Genomic DNA, 15,384 nt, shown 5'->3' on the forward strand with positions numbered 1-15,384 from the left:
GGATAATTTTTGAGGGACTTTCAGGCAGAGCGTATGAGGTCTTTTTGAGGCAAGTTTGTCTGTGTCTTGAAACTCACACACACCACTTCGTCTAATGTCTCGAAGTACGCGACGTCACTCACGTTCTGACACTAGATACCGGGGCCCTAAGCTCTCTCATTCACGTAAGGAATAGAAAGAGACCCTTTTAATCTACTATGTGGGGATGTATTTTTTTTATTGCTTAAATAGGTGGACGAGCTCACAGTCACCTGGTGTTAAGTGGTTACTGGAGCCCATAGACATCTACGACGTAAATGTGCCACCCACCTCGAAATATAAGTTCTAAGGTCTCATAAGGAATAAAAAAAAAAAAAAAGTATAGTTACAACGGCTGCCTTCAAACCGAAACGCATTATTGCTTCACGGCAGAAATAGGTAGGGTGGTGGTATCTATCTACCCGTACGGACTCACAAGAGGTCCTACCACCAGTAATAATATTTAGACTTTTTTTTTTAAATCTAGTAATCTACATTATTAAGTTTAGCCAATCCAAACTTTAAAATGGCCTGGCAAAACGATGTGTTAACTTATTCATGCCTGTACTCATAGAAATTTGAATGCTGAGGTAGTTACTTAGTTGCTTAGGAAGTACACTCACCCCAAACTTAGAACAGTAACAAAGACTAAGTCCACTACGGCTCAACCCTCGCGGCTATTGACATGTTAAACGTTCCAACAGCGAGGTGTATCGGCTTGCCTGACCTACCTGGACTTCTTCTCCATTAATGCGCAGCGTGCCGCGCTCTCCATCACCGCTAATTGTTGCCAAAACCTCACTGCAGATGAATTTCACCTTGTCCGAGAATCTCTACAATTGCTTGCTAATAGGTAAGTCTAATATGGTTACTGTAAAATCTACTTTAATTGTAAAAATAGTAATCTCTATTTATTATAGGCCATTTGGTGTTTAGCAGTTGAAAGAGGTCATTATTTCAGCAGACCAGATGGCGTTATCTCAGTATCTAAAAAAATATTATTTTATCATACATACAAAAAGAATACTCCAGTTTATGATACTCCATACAGTGGAACTATAGCTAAGACAGTAGTATCAATGCGCTCATGACTGTGGCAGAGGACTCACAATATGACCATGGCTATGTACAAATACGTAGAATTTTGTAAGAATTTTTAATATCTACTACCGAAAATTAATATAAACAAGACTGTGGCTCCTAAAAATTGTTTAACATATTATAAGGCTTTACATGTGCCCCCACCGGTACCTTTGCAGACTAACTCAACAAGACAAAAAGTCGGTGGAGTGCGTTTGTCTCGCGTTCTCGCGGCTCGTGGACAGCTTCCAGCACGACCCGGCACGCTTGCAGGAAATCGCCACTCCGGAACTGCTCACTAATCTACAACAACTTGTAAGTTTGTTTACATACAATAACCACTTTTATGTTTTTCATTATGTTATTTGGAATTGGAAAGATGTGATTAAATGGTTACTGGAGCCCATCAACGTGATTTTCTCGATGATATTGTATAAGGGATGTCTGTGCACCAGCTGATTTTTCGCAGTAAAAACAGTCGGCTCTCAATACGTTCCAACACCAGTTAAGCAGTATCCTGTTACCGAAATATCCTTTAAAATTCATCTAGTACTAGTTGACCCGGCAGACTTCGTAGTGCCTCAATTGAGAAATAAAAGACCTAAACTTTTGTATAAAATACACTTAAAACAAAAGGAATCCGTCCGACGAGGTGGGTGGGGGGACGACACATGAAAGGGAAAACAAAATTGTTATTTTTATTTAATTCTGAGCATTTTCATATTTATCTACCTTTTAAACCAAATCGGTCCAGCCGTTCTCGTGTTTTAGTGAGACTAACGAACAGCAATTCATTTTTATATAGATAGATTTTTTGTTGTGGAGGAATATCAAGGTTCTAATGAATGTTGTGTACTTATTGCAGCTGGTGGTGCAGCCGCCACTGATATCGGGCGGGACGTTCATCATGGTGCTGCGGCTGCTGTGGCTCATGTGCGGCGCCTGCCCGCAGCTCGCGCTCGCGCTGCACCAGCGGTCCATCGCCGACACGCTGCTCTGTCTGCTCACCGGCTCCACGCTACATCAGGAGGTGCAAATGCATTATTAATTATCATATCCATGTTATAATCTTAATTGCTTTGCAGTCATCTTTAATAAAAAAAATGGTGCGCGTACAACTCGGTGCACGTGAAAGACGAAACTTCTTTTTCGATGTGTAGTATTGTGGTTTTCTTCATTTTTCATCCTTAAATCAGATTGCTCTTGTAATAGGGAATGCTGTATACAAAAGATGCGACATCATCAACATTTATATTATATATTTTTTAAATTATAGATAGATAAATAAATATACATATTTTTAAATACTTCATTAAAATATTGGATGCTATTCGTTGCTAAAGCTCGCACTGGCCTGTAACAGGTATACTACGCACATGTGTACGAGTGGCACGCATTCACACTCGCTCTGTCTCTTTCTATTCCCCCTCCCCAGGAGCGTTAAACGCTTAATGCAACCCTGTTGGAAGTCGCATTAGAAGTTTCACTTCAAAAGATATTGAAGCAAAGTCACATGATCAATTATGAGTTTTTATACATTAAAATAATGAACGCAGCAAGTGGAGCTGATACCGCGCCTGCCGCAAGAGCTGTATGAGATCACATGCCTCATCGGAGAGTTGATGCCGCGGCTACCCACCGACGGGATCTTCGCGGTGGACGCGCATCTCGACCGGCCCTGGTCCACCAGCACCGAGCGAACTGCGCATTGGCAGTGGCGAGACGATAGAGGTCAGTAGACTATTCAAATTGATACAATTCAAAACATTCTGTTTAATCATGCCTTGTGTGCGCTTAATACGTTTTTGATTATATCAACTGGTACAAATGGAGTCTTAAGGTTAGTGAAGAAACCACGTATTCGTCATCTCGACGCAGGAGATAGTTGCGCAGATACTCGACACCTGCATCGAGGCGAAGGATCATCACCGTCGTAGCTAATAGTAGATGATGTAATATGGACATTCGTAGGTGTATGGCGTTCGTACTCATGGGCAGAAAGCCGTGCTCTGGAAGCAGGTGCGGCGGCGGGCGAGGAGGAGGTGTGCCTGAGCACGCTGGGCCGCTCCTACACGGTGGACCTCACCGCCATGCAGCAGCTCAACGAACACACCGGCACCGCGCGGCCCGTGCAGCGCCTCGCCCCCCCGCACGCACCCCACGCCGCCGCCGCAGCCGCCGCGCCCGGTATGTCGCACGCAACCCGTGTCCACCAACCTTTACTGGTGGTAGGACCTCTTGTGAGTCCGCACGGGTAGGTACCACCACCTTGCCTATTTCTGCCGTGAAGCAGTAATGCGTTTCGGTTTGAAGAATGGGGCAGCCGTTGTAAATATACTTGAGACCTTAGAACTTGTATCTCAAGGTGGGTGGCGCATTTGCGTTGTAGATGTCTTTGGGCTCCAGTAACCATTTAACACCAGGTGGGCTGTGAGCTCGTCCACCCATCTAAGCAATAAAAAAAATGCTGAGTAGGTCTTTTCAAATTCACTCCTAAAAGTCTGTGCATGAAGGTCATTGGCCTTAAAACGCCACGCTGGCAGTTGCGAGTAAGTCCACTTATTGCAAGGGTGTATTTGGACTTGTGCTAGTCCTATCTGCATTATTAGTAGAGGTTGGGATATTTCACCACTGCCCGATGCCAGCCGTTATTTTTTTACGGTTGGTAAGGTCACGTCCAACCTACCCTCTTCCTTTCTCATCCGGGCTTGGAACCGGCAACGGCGGAGTTTAGAACTGAAGTACTCTCATATGCCTCTATCTACCGGTTAATAATCGGACAGAACATCATATGCTATGTTAATCTATTGTTACCAGATCCACGCATTAGCATGGTGCGGTCGAACCCGTCTCTAATCCGGGCTCTGCTGGCTGTCCTCCACGAAGTGTACTGGAGCTCGGCGGGACCGGCCGTGCGCTCGCAGGCCCTCAAGGCCATACTACGCTGTGTCTATTACGCCGATGCGGCGCTACTGCGACAAGTTCTAAAGATGCAGGTTAGTAGCTCCGAAAAGGACTACCATTATCGATCTACGAAATAAAACGTACATTTTGGAACATAAATAACCCTACCACGGCTCCTCCATTATTCTTTAGCAGTATAAGTGTCCATACATATCCTAATTTAACCTTTAACATTAATCCCGAACGTGGTTTGCTAATCTGAAGCTTACAGTGCCCAAGGAGAGGCAGCTGCACAGATACATGATCTGATATAACAACCTAGCAGAGACCTGGCATAGGAATAAGAAATGCATAAATTGTTTATCGAATTTGGCACTGACTACAACATTCCTTATTGTCAGTCTTGCATTAAAGCTTATCAAATTGAATAAAAAAATCAGATATGTGTAGTGCTAATAATTGTTCACAGGTGATATCGTCTCACATCGCCGGTATGATGGCTTCTAGCGACCTGCGCATTGTTGTGGGATCGTTGCAGCTGGCGGAGATACTGATGCAGCGCTTACCCGAAGAGATGGGTGCTCAGTTCAGACGCGAGGGCGTGCTGCATCAGGTCGCGCAGCTCGCCGCACCGCATTCCACCACACAGAACTTGCAAAAGGTTCGGTACAAACTTTAAAATTGATCGTTGTTATGTATGAGATAACATCATATTTCTGGTGCACGCAGTTATAATTTAGATTTAAGTATTTTTAATACGCTTTTATTAGCTTCAGACGTATATATGTTTGTAACGGAATCTTTGAACCTGATTTTGACCCCCTTCAAAACGTCGGATTAACTCGAAAGGACAATGCCCATTTTCTATGGGCGTTTGGGCCCCTAAAAAAGTTGTCGCGCAATGATGCTTTTAACTTAATTTGATAGACAAAGAAATATCGTTTCATATTCAGAAAACGATTTTTATATTCTCACCCAGGTTTAAGAGAAATCTGTTTTTTTCTGCAGCTAAAATTAAGTTGTTAATTGTTTTCTTCGAAATCAATAATCGCTCTCATAATTATGTACAGTATTAAATAAGTTAATTGTGGTTAATGTTGCTAGAAATAAGCCCTTACGTACATTTTATTATTATTATATCATCATAATAATAATAAAATGAAATGAAAATCCGGCAGCCGGCAACGATATTGTTGTTGTTGTTTTTAAATACGCCAATAATTAGGCAAAGAGGCCTATACAGCCTAGTCTGTCTTAGTTATATTTTTTAATGTCAATAAAAAGCCGGTATATCTCTTTTTATTGCTTTTTGCGAGTTTTGACGTCAACTCGATGAATAGCACATTGAGTGAGCGTGAATTTCCGCAGATCTTTTATCTTGAAAAAAAAAAACAGTCACTGCTATATTAGCCACAGTTTTATTCCAATGCCTCAATCATCGTGAACAACGATTATTGACGTTTAATACACAAAACAACACCCAATTTATATATTATACATCACAATAAACTATTAAAAAACATTAAAATAAAACTTCAAGTGACGCTTCACTCGGGTTGCTGCCAATACTCTCTGATCATATATAATAAGAATAGAGTAATGGTAGGCCATTGAGATTTTTACTAATGGAATCATTAATATCTAAAAATAATTATATAAAATAATAATTATTATTACAATATATAAATATTAAATTGAACAAAAATAAACAAAAAAAGTCTGTGAATTATAACCATTAGCTATTTTTTTTTATTTGTTGTTCAAGTTACAGACAACTCTTTCGTTTGGCAGCATATAGTTTACTATAAGGCTGTATGGGCTAAGCCCTTTGCCTATTGACGAATTTAAAAACTATGGCACTCAGTTTTGAGGTGTTATCAAATAAGTAATTTATTTTTTTGTAAAACAATGCCAGGGTGAAAGAAATGTTGATACATAAACTAAACAACGTGAAAAAATAAGGCATAGTTTTTCAAGTACAAAAAGTTTAGACATAAAGTTGGCTCACTTTTGGGCATTGTCCTTTGTTAAACTTATTAAGGACCGATGAAGATACAATATTTAAAAAAGTTGAAAAATTTAAATGCAACTAAATAATAAATAATAGTTTAAAAAAACTAACAAAATACGCTTTTATAGAAAATCCAACAAAATTGAAAATAAATTTTAATAAATTTGAATTAAGAATAGTGTAAGAAAAAATGATTTTATTGTATAAAGCATATTATGTTAGTTTTTTTTTAAATTATTATTTATTAATAATAATTTCGCGTTTAAAGTAAGACGTTTTAATTCATTTGTTACAGTCACCGAACGGCCCCAATGCACGCACCAGCGGTGGGGCATCCCCTCCAACATCATCAACGGCTTCGCTCGAGCACAACAATCTTTCCATGGCATTTTCTGCTTCAGGTTCATTTGTGGCCACTTCGCTACGTATGTATAGTTTTAAAACCACAGTGTCAAGCTTTCCACCCAGCTGACAATGAGAGTGAAACGAAAATATAATTTAATCTAAATATAAGAAAATTTAATACCATAGATTAAATAATATAATTAAACAAAGAAATTTAGTTAAAATGTCTCTCTAACGCTAATTTCAATTTATAATCATATCTTGGAACATGACGAGATTACAACAAAATATCGTTTATATTTTGTTCTGAATATTTTTAATTATTTAATAAAATATATGGTGTAGATATTCGAATTAAGCATTAAAATAAATGATAAATATATTGCATTTGTAGCGAGCGGTAGCGACGTGAGTGGATCGGAACCGGGTCCTGCATCTGCTTCTACACATCCCCAGTTACCAACTTCAGTGCACAGGTAAATAAAGAAGAGAAATACGAAGGTTTTACCTACCTGCTGATTTAATTCATTTAATGTAAAATAAATTGTGCTGGCAGGTCGGGCAGTCCCCTGCAGCTGGCTGAGATGTTGAAACGTAAGCGGGCAATAAAGCGGAGCGGTGCGGGCGGCGGGCGACACGCGCGGCGCCGCGACGACCCCGTGCACGCGCCCGCGCCGCACCACGCGTCGCATCACGCGCCCTCGCCGCACGGTAACCTTACTGCTCCTCAGAAACATAGATACCAGAAACGTCTGATATAATTAACATCTACCGCGATCTTTGTTTTTGGATCCGTATTATCCGTCCTATCTATTTCTGCGGTAAGGCAGCAAAGGCACGACTTGAGATAATTAGTTCTTAAAGTAGGTTGTGAAATTCGCTTCGTGGTGCATTCATATTTAGCGATGCACCGGTGTTGGAACAATTTTGTTTTATGAAATACGTACTTAACAAATGACGGTTGACTTCCACAATAAAGGAATAACATCGTGTAATAAAAACTAAACCCGCAAAATTATAATTTGCGTAATTACTGGTGCTAGGACTTCTTGTGAGTCAGCACGCTCACTAAGCAATAAAAAAAAAATTCAGGTAGACTGGTGAACTCTGCCTTTTTATGTTAAAAGTTATCACGATGAACTTTGATTAGAAAAATGAAAATTTAATATTCTAGTGATATTTAATGAGGGAAGTTTTAGGTAATGACAAGTTTTACTAAAAAAAATTCTATTTATATGATTGTCGTTGAACATAGTACTATTCGTTGGAGAAATATAAAAAGTGATTATCTGGTTGCAGGAGCAAGCAGTTCGGGCGGAGGGCGCGGCGCCGGGCGGCCCAGCGGCGCGTCCAAGACCGCGTCGTTCCTGTCGTCGCTGAACCCGTCACGCTGGGGCCGCGCGCCGCACCAGCACAAGGACACGGCGCTGCTCGCCTCGCCGCACGCCAGCGCCAACCTCACCGTGCAGAACAAGTTAGTCTCATATTCTAAACGTATACACAGATTTTGTTCTCACGAATTATAAATTTAGTTCTAATATGTAAGGATTTTTTTAAAGTGTGAACTTGACGAATTATAAAAACGTCGTTGCAATATCGTATTATACTAGCTGGGGTTAGAGATAAATAAATGGGGTCATTGCAATGTTTACTATTTGCTACGTGATCGCTCTCACTGTCACTAGGTGCTGCCCTAACATATAATTTGCACGTCGATATAAAGTGTGTATGTGGCGTCTGCCCAGAGAGAAAGTCCGCGAGTGGATATCGTGGTCAGCGCGTCGGCTGCGCTGCGAGTGGGGGGCGCTGGGCGGCGGCGCCGGCGCGCTGGAGCAGCTGGGAGCGCTGGCGGCCGCGCTGCCGCACGCTGCGCACTCGCGCGCGGCCCTGGCACATCTCCGCGACACGCTGCTGCATCACGACGTCTCGCCCTTCGAGGTACCAATCAAACGACCCACCACACCCATGTCTAATAAATTAACTTGACTGTCAACAACAATACACGAAACTACACGATATATTTGTATTGGAGAGGATTATGGTGTTGTCTACTATAGCCATAAGATAGTACGATTTATGCAGGTTCACTTTAAGCAGACACTTTATAGTTTAGGCAGGCTTACTGGTGGTAAGATCTCTTGTGAGTTCGCACGGGTAGGTACCACCCTGCCTATTTCTGCCGTGAAGCAGTAATGCATTTCGGTTTGGAAGGTGCAATTAAAAAAAACCTCAACGTCCTAATAAACCGCTGTTCATACAGACATTGAGGGCAAAATTAACTGTTAAAAATCGGCCAGGTGAACCATTCCGGAGTATTGGGCGCCTTGCACCAATACCTAACGGGCTTCGACATGGAAGTGGATGGTTTGGAAAAGCGCGACGGCGATGGCGAAGGACAGGAGTCCGCTGACTTAGTGCAAGCGTGCGAAGAGCGACTGCGTTTATTCTTACATGTGTTTGCTGAGATGCCCATTGAACCTGAGTGAGTTATATTTATAACATAACTAGACGTACCCGCCAGCTTCCAAAATGAACATTATTATTTATTGTCATTATTATTAGGGAGTCCAACACTCATATAAATATTAGCTTATCCATTAAATACATGTATTTTCTACATGGATACCAAGTTTCAAGTCAATCGGATGCATGCTTCAGTAGTTATAACGGAACATCCGTAAAAACCACTGTAGATTTATATATTAGTATAGATTAAAATTCCCATTGTAATACATCTGATTTATATAACAATTTGTGCTTACAATATCTTTGATGTACCTCTCTCTAAAAATCTAATATGTTTATTGAAAGAATGATTTATTATCTGTACACAATCACAACTCTACATTTTTTAAAAGTCGTATCTTATATGTCGTGCTTGTTAAGAAAAATCGAAACGCTTCGTCTTGATATACAATGTTGTGTATTTACCCGTTCAGAGTAAACGATTGGAAAGAGTCGTTGGGCAGCAGCACGGCCTTGTGTGCGCTGGTGGCGAAGGTGAACGCGTGCGTGTCGCATCTCGAGCAGTTTCCGGTGCGAGTCCACGACTTGCCGGCCCGTCCCGCCACGTCCGCTCTTAAATTCTTCAACACGCACCAGCTCATGGTAACTATCTCACCCCTTATTTTTTTTTCTTTTTCTACGTAAGTCTTGAGCCTAGGGGTAGAGGTCCCAAACAATGGTCGGAACAAATAGCGGAGGCACTGAAGGTACCTGTCAGCGACGCACTCCACCAAGCTACAAAACGGAATCGATGGAGACAGCTGATTGACAGAATCGGACGGAGTCACGATCCTCAGCAGTGAGGGACCGATCTAAGAGAAAGACCTTAGTCTTGAGAGAAACTATCTCACTCTACCCTTTTTTTTTTTTTTTTTTTCCACATAAGTCTTGAGAGATCATATGCAGCGTCACCGGGCGAGTAGGTGAGCTCACGGAGCTCAAACCTGACGTCTACACTGATTTACACCATTCTAATACAATAGTTACGTACCATATCGAACAGGGCTATTTGGTTTAAACGACATTCTTGCAAATCTACAGGAGAGCCATTTAAAGTATTAAATTTGGAAAAAATATTGAAGGTAATATAAAGGAAAGGTTGCGTATTAAACGAGATGTCGCTTAAGCCAAATAGCCGCTCATCTCTCACCTCTCGATATGTCAAGACTTAGGGTTTGAACACATCCATATGGCCTGAAATCTCATTTAAATATTAAACTTATATACCTACCTAATATGTTATATATTATTATTCTTTGTCATTCATATAAATATTTACTATTGCAGTGTGATCTCAAACGTCATCCTTCGTGCAACACTTTGAAGCAATGGAAGGGTGGTGTAGTACGAATAGACCCATTAGCTTTAGTTCAAGCCATCGAGAGGTATGTTGTTTAGATTTAAATAATATTAATCATACTAAATCAAAAAAGTATAAGCGTAATTTACCTAAACAAATTATTTATGAGCGTTACATCCCAATTTAGTAAATCATCCTATAAAAAATGTATTGTAAAAAAAAAAATTTATAGCAAAATGTATCCAACTATACTTGAGACCTTAGAACTTATATCTCAAGGTGGGTGGCGCATTTACGTTGTAGATGTCTATGGGCTTCAGTAACCACTAAACACTAGGTGGGCTGTGAGCTCGTCCGCCCATCTAAACAATAAAAAAATAAAAAAAAGTTTTAACAAAAATTGCGTGATGTTATAGCACCGTATGTGCAATATACATATGAGCATTTCTCAAAATTATTGCACAATAGACTTTAGCCTCTGTCCCATTTTTTTAATATTTTGTTCCGGCTAATATATTAGATCATTACTACTCTTTATAAATTGTGTAAGCAGTAAAACTACCCTACTTATTAGAAAGGAAAAAAACACACATAAATACAATGAGATTTTTTCATTAAAAATATATATCATAAATCTGCTTCAACCAGTTGTATGAAAAGTGCAGTGTCCTAATCTCAATATCTTACCAAACCATCGATTTTTAGTTGAATGGACATGGGCATTGCATAAATATAAAATATTATTTATTTATAGCTATAAGTCTCAATTCATCCTAAAACATCCTTTTTAGCATTACTTTATAATTAAATTTCTAATTAATGATTTTAACTTGTCCCGTAAAAAGTTCCACCTAGAAATTCCAGTTTTTGTTACTATCATTTTGAAGAAATATGAGAATCGTTTAATGCAATTATATTTTAGAATAATGGTAGCACTAGCCGGCTTGGCATCCGTCTTGTTTTAATTTCGACTAGTTCTTTCTGGTGCCGGTACGAACGGTAAAAGTCAATATTTAAGCTAGCGGTCAGAAAAACAATTCCACCTTTGTTACTCAAAAAACATAGGTAAGTGCAGATTTTATTGTTATTTCACTTAACCTACTATTAAAGCTCCCATTCTTGATTTCGTTAATCAAATCGAAATAAGAGTAATCGTGTGAGTTGCATGTGTTTAAAAATAAAATAACATGTTGTACTTGATTTGTTACTTCTTTTTTTGTTACTTTTGTGTGGTAACGTATAAATGGAAAAGAGAGTAACAAAATAGGAAATCATTAGGCTGATTACATATAATATATTATTTAACTTTCTGTTTAAAATAATTATAAAATAATTATTACAACTATGTACAACGGCGTCGATTTCTTTGTTTTGTTGTTGTAATATTACAGATTTGTACTATGAAATAGATTGGGAGTTTTTTGTTAGTATTTTTCTATCACTTTTATTAGTTTATTTAAAAACAAATGCGGCTTTTAAATATCTGCTTGTCTAAAAGTGCGATCATGGTAAAGAGAGAACTACTGCATGATATTCCTTCTGATGTGGTGGGCTAAATTTCAAAATATCTGTTGTTCTGGGTAACATAAAAAAGGGTTCTTTTGCACTAACACTATTGCTGTTGATTAAAAATACAATGATATGCATATTGTTTGTAACCTACACCGGTTTTGGATTAAACAACAATTAGGATTGATAAAAAAGACCATCAACTGCTTGAGCATGGTTACGCTTAATTTTTTTACAGCTCTCAATAAAAATGCCTCTAACCTCTGCTGAAAAAATGAGGCGCTACCGCGAAAGACTTAAAGAAAATCCAGAAAAGATGGAGGAGCAGCGAATACGAAACATAGAAAGGATAAAATCTAAATATTTATATAAATCAGTAAATGAGATGTCAGAAGACGAAAAAAATAAACAAAGACAAAAGTGGCGTGCCTGTGTTTACACGTTGGCCTATCATGGCCTTTTTCTTCGACACATTTTATCAAGGCACCGATATGTTATTCCAGATTCGTCTAACAATCCGCTGCATTTTGTATCAAGTATGAACGCTGAAGAAATAAAAATATTATTACGTTGTCCATTTTTCTGGTGCCAAAGATGTGATTATGATTTATATGATCACTGTCCAGCCGATTAATGTGATTATTGCTATTAAAGATTTTTACTGCATTAGAAACCGTTAGGCCTCCTTTTCATTATGATTAAAAAAGAACTGAAACGATATTTTTGTTACCTACTCGTAAATGTTCCTAAATATTTGGATAGGGTATTTTTAAACGAAAAATGTTTAAATGTCCTTTGACAGCAGTTCATACTATAATCTACATATATAAATATAATTATAATTATTTTTAACACGGGTCAAAGTTTTTTATAATTTGAACTACTTCGAAAACTAGCCTTATAAAATCCTAGTTTGTTACCAGTATTCCATTTTTTTTACTGTCCCATAACAGCGGACACGTATTTCTTTTCAATTTTTTTTATTTTTATCTTAAAACCTGCAATTTTTATGAAAAAAGCTTAAGAAGTGTATTGTTATTTCATTTGTGAACGTATTTAAAAATAAAACAACATCAAAACTTTTTTACTGTGATTTTAAAACAAAGTTGTGGGCAAATGGTCACGTAAAGGATATATTACAACTTATTTAAGTAACATTTTGCTGTAAATGTTAACAGTTTTTTGTAGATACGTAAAATGATGGTTATGTCACCCTATTAAAATGCATAAAAATTGACGTAATTGATTTGGTGTTTGAATTAACGTAATTGATAGACGGTAACAAAATAAGAATATTTCTCCGCCCTTGGTATATTTCTACACATTTCTCTACTTTATTACATATTAAACCTCACAACAAACCTCATATTCAAAATCTTTAGACACCTATCTACAAATGAAAACAAAAAAAAAAATTTAGTTTAACATTTTTATTTTAATACATTATTCTATTGGTGGTGCAATTATTTTGAGAAATGCTCATATAAGTGTGTATACCACAGTCTCGTTCCCAAAGTACAGGCGATCGTGTGTGATTTGTTTTTATTTATTTGAGGATTGTATTCCAGATACCTGGCGCAGCGCGGGTACGCCCAGGGCCGCACGCGCTCGGACTCTGCAGGCGCGCACTCGGACGACGAGCCCGCCTCCGATGACGACGTCGACGACGCCCTGCCCGCGCCGCCGCAGCCCACCAACGAGTCAGTCACGTTTCTCGCTTCTATGCCTTACTGAGCTCAACGCTATCCTATATTCATTTGCCACATCTATATAATATTAATACGTGAAGCAAAAACTTTGTACACCTTTTTACGAAAATTGCGCGGGCGGAGGAGTATGAGATTTCCCACACTTATAGAGAATATAGAGAAGGAGTGCACAATGCTAATTTTTTTTAAAATAATGCGTAAAAGATACATTAAACCAATAAAGAAAACATTACACACACTAACATGTATTTGACACACACACGCATGCATATTATTTGTTTATTGTCAAACTTTTATTGCATAAAGTCCATGGTCAAATTGAGAATAGATTAAATATTGTTTGTCTTTGTTAATATAATTTGTCTATTGAATTTCGACTACTGCGGGACCACTAGTAAACATTAACGTTTCAGTTCTGAACACAAACTCGAGTTCCTGATCGGCGATACAGTGCTGCCGTACAACATGACCGTGTACCAGGCGGTGCGACAGTTCGGGGAACAAACGGACGCCGACACGGACACCGAAACTCCATTGGGTGCGTTTTAAGAACTTTTACCTTCATTCATCGCTTTAATATTCCCGTGACAAAACAAATACTAGTATATATAGATTTTTTTTATTGCTTAGCTGGGTAAACAAGCTCACAGCTCACCTTAAGTGTTAAGTGGTTACTGGAGCCCATAGATATCTACAACGTAAATGCGCCACCCACATTGAGATATAAGTTCTAAGGTCTCAAGTATAGTTGCAACGGCTGCCCTACCCTTAAAACCGAAACGCATTACTGCTTCACGGCAGAAATAGGCAGGACGGTGGTACCTACCCACGCGGACTCTCAAGAGGTCCTACCTCCAGTGAATGGTAAATATATGTATAAATATATTTATAGCGAACGCGGGGATATGGGTCCAGACACACACGATATATTATCGCGCCGTGGAGCCGAATGAACAACCGCGTTCCGAAAGCACTCCGTCAAAGAAAGGCAAAGGACAACCCACAAAGATCTCATCCCGACGAAAACCTGATTTACTCTGGAACGGTAAGATCCTTTAGAATTTTCCTAGTATTTTTTATTTATTTCCAAAGTTTGCAACAAATAATAAGTAAATTGGTTCATTACTTATTGGTAATTACTAAAAAAATATGATTTATGGTTCAATCTCGCGTTCTTTATTAATTATCTCTGACGTTAAAAAAATATGCCTTAATTAGACCTGAATCTACAAATAACACATTACTAACCATCTATGACCACGATAACTGTAAAAGTATTTTATAATAGTTTTAAATTATGTCTATGACTAATGAAACCCAAAGAAAATGACACAAATATGTACAATGTGTGAGTAATTAGAGCAAAGAAATATAAGCACCCTCGCTGTCCACATAAAACAACATTAAACGTCTATATCTCGATACTGTTTCTTCATTACACATACTAGTATTTAAGCGCATTGGTGATATGACACAAAACAGCTCATTGATGTGAGGCTATGTTGATGTTCAGAGGGCGCGGTGCCGGCGCGTGCGTCATCGCTGGTGGTGATGGTGCGCGCGGCGCTGCTCACGGAGGGCGACGTGCGGGACGCCTCGCTGCCCGCGCTGGGTGTGCTGCGCGCCCTGCACGCACTGTCGCGCCACTGGCACGCGCTATACCGCGCCGCTTGTCTACCGGACCACCGCCCTCTCGTGCCGCACGCAGACTTCATCAATGCTAAGGTGAACCCCTACCTAATTTTGGAACTATAAGTTAATATATAAAAATGAATTGCTGTTCGTTAGTCTCGCTAAAACTCGAGAACGGCTGGACCGATTTGGCTAATTTTGGTCTTGAATTATTTGTGGAAGTCTAGAGAAGGTGTGTCTTCTGATGTGTCACCCGTCGGACGGTTTCCTTTTGTTTGTTTTAAGTATATTTTATACAAAAGTTTAGGTATTTTATTTATCGATTGGGGCATTACCAAATCTGTCGGGTCAGCTAGTAAGTTCATAAATTG

At 39.1% G+C, this 15,384-nt stretch overlaps 1 protein-coding gene across 6 annotated transcripts in view; it reads left to right on the top strand.

Annotated features, from left to right (window-relative positions):
• The window catches only part of ctrip (E3 ubiquitin-protein ligase ctrip), a 47,217-nt gene that overhangs the window by 28,913 nt on the left and 2,920 nt on the right, over positions 1-15,384 (top strand). For 3 of the 6 annotated variants that reach the window (XM_028186264.2, XM_028186266.2, XM_028186265.2), the window contains exons 13-31: positions 723-871; positions 1,278-1,413; positions 1,964-2,128; positions 2,655-2,829; positions 3,070-3,285; positions 3,916-4,094; positions 4,472-4,663; positions 6,309-6,438; positions 6,753-6,834; positions 6,915-7,069; positions 7,658-7,832; positions 8,104-8,296; positions 8,656-8,840; positions 9,298-9,466; positions 10,151-10,248; positions 13,241-13,372; positions 13,795-13,919; positions 14,274-14,426; positions 14,895-15,106. In XM_028186264.2, the coding sequence (XP_028042065.2) occupies positions 723-871; positions 1,278-1,413; positions 1,964-2,128; positions 2,655-2,829; positions 3,070-3,285; positions 3,916-4,094; positions 4,472-4,663; positions 6,309-6,438; positions 6,753-6,834; positions 6,915-7,069; positions 7,658-7,832; positions 8,104-8,296; positions 8,656-8,840; positions 9,298-9,466; positions 10,151-10,248; positions 13,241-13,372; positions 13,795-13,919; positions 14,274-14,426; positions 14,895-15,106 (3,021 nt within the window). The remainder of the gene's footprint in view (positions 1-722; positions 872-1,277; positions 1,414-1,963; positions 2,129-2,654; positions 2,830-3,069; positions 3,286-3,915; positions 4,095-4,471; positions 4,664-6,308; positions 6,439-6,752; positions 6,835-6,914; positions 7,070-7,657; positions 7,833-8,103; positions 8,297-8,655; positions 8,841-9,297; positions 9,467-10,150; positions 10,249-13,240; positions 13,373-13,794; positions 13,920-14,273; positions 14,427-14,894; positions 15,107-15,384) is intronic. The other 3 variants (XM_028186268.2, XM_089733299.1, XM_028186267.2) reach the window with 2 other exon arrangements.

The sequence above is a fragment of the Bombyx mandarina genome, chromosome 15, assembly GCF_030267445.1.
Source record: "Bombyx mandarina strain Sakado chromosome 15, ASM3026744v2".
In the NCBI taxonomy this organism is placed as follows: domain Eukaryota; kingdom Metazoa; phylum Arthropoda; class Insecta; order Lepidoptera; family Bombycidae; genus Bombyx; species Bombyx mandarina.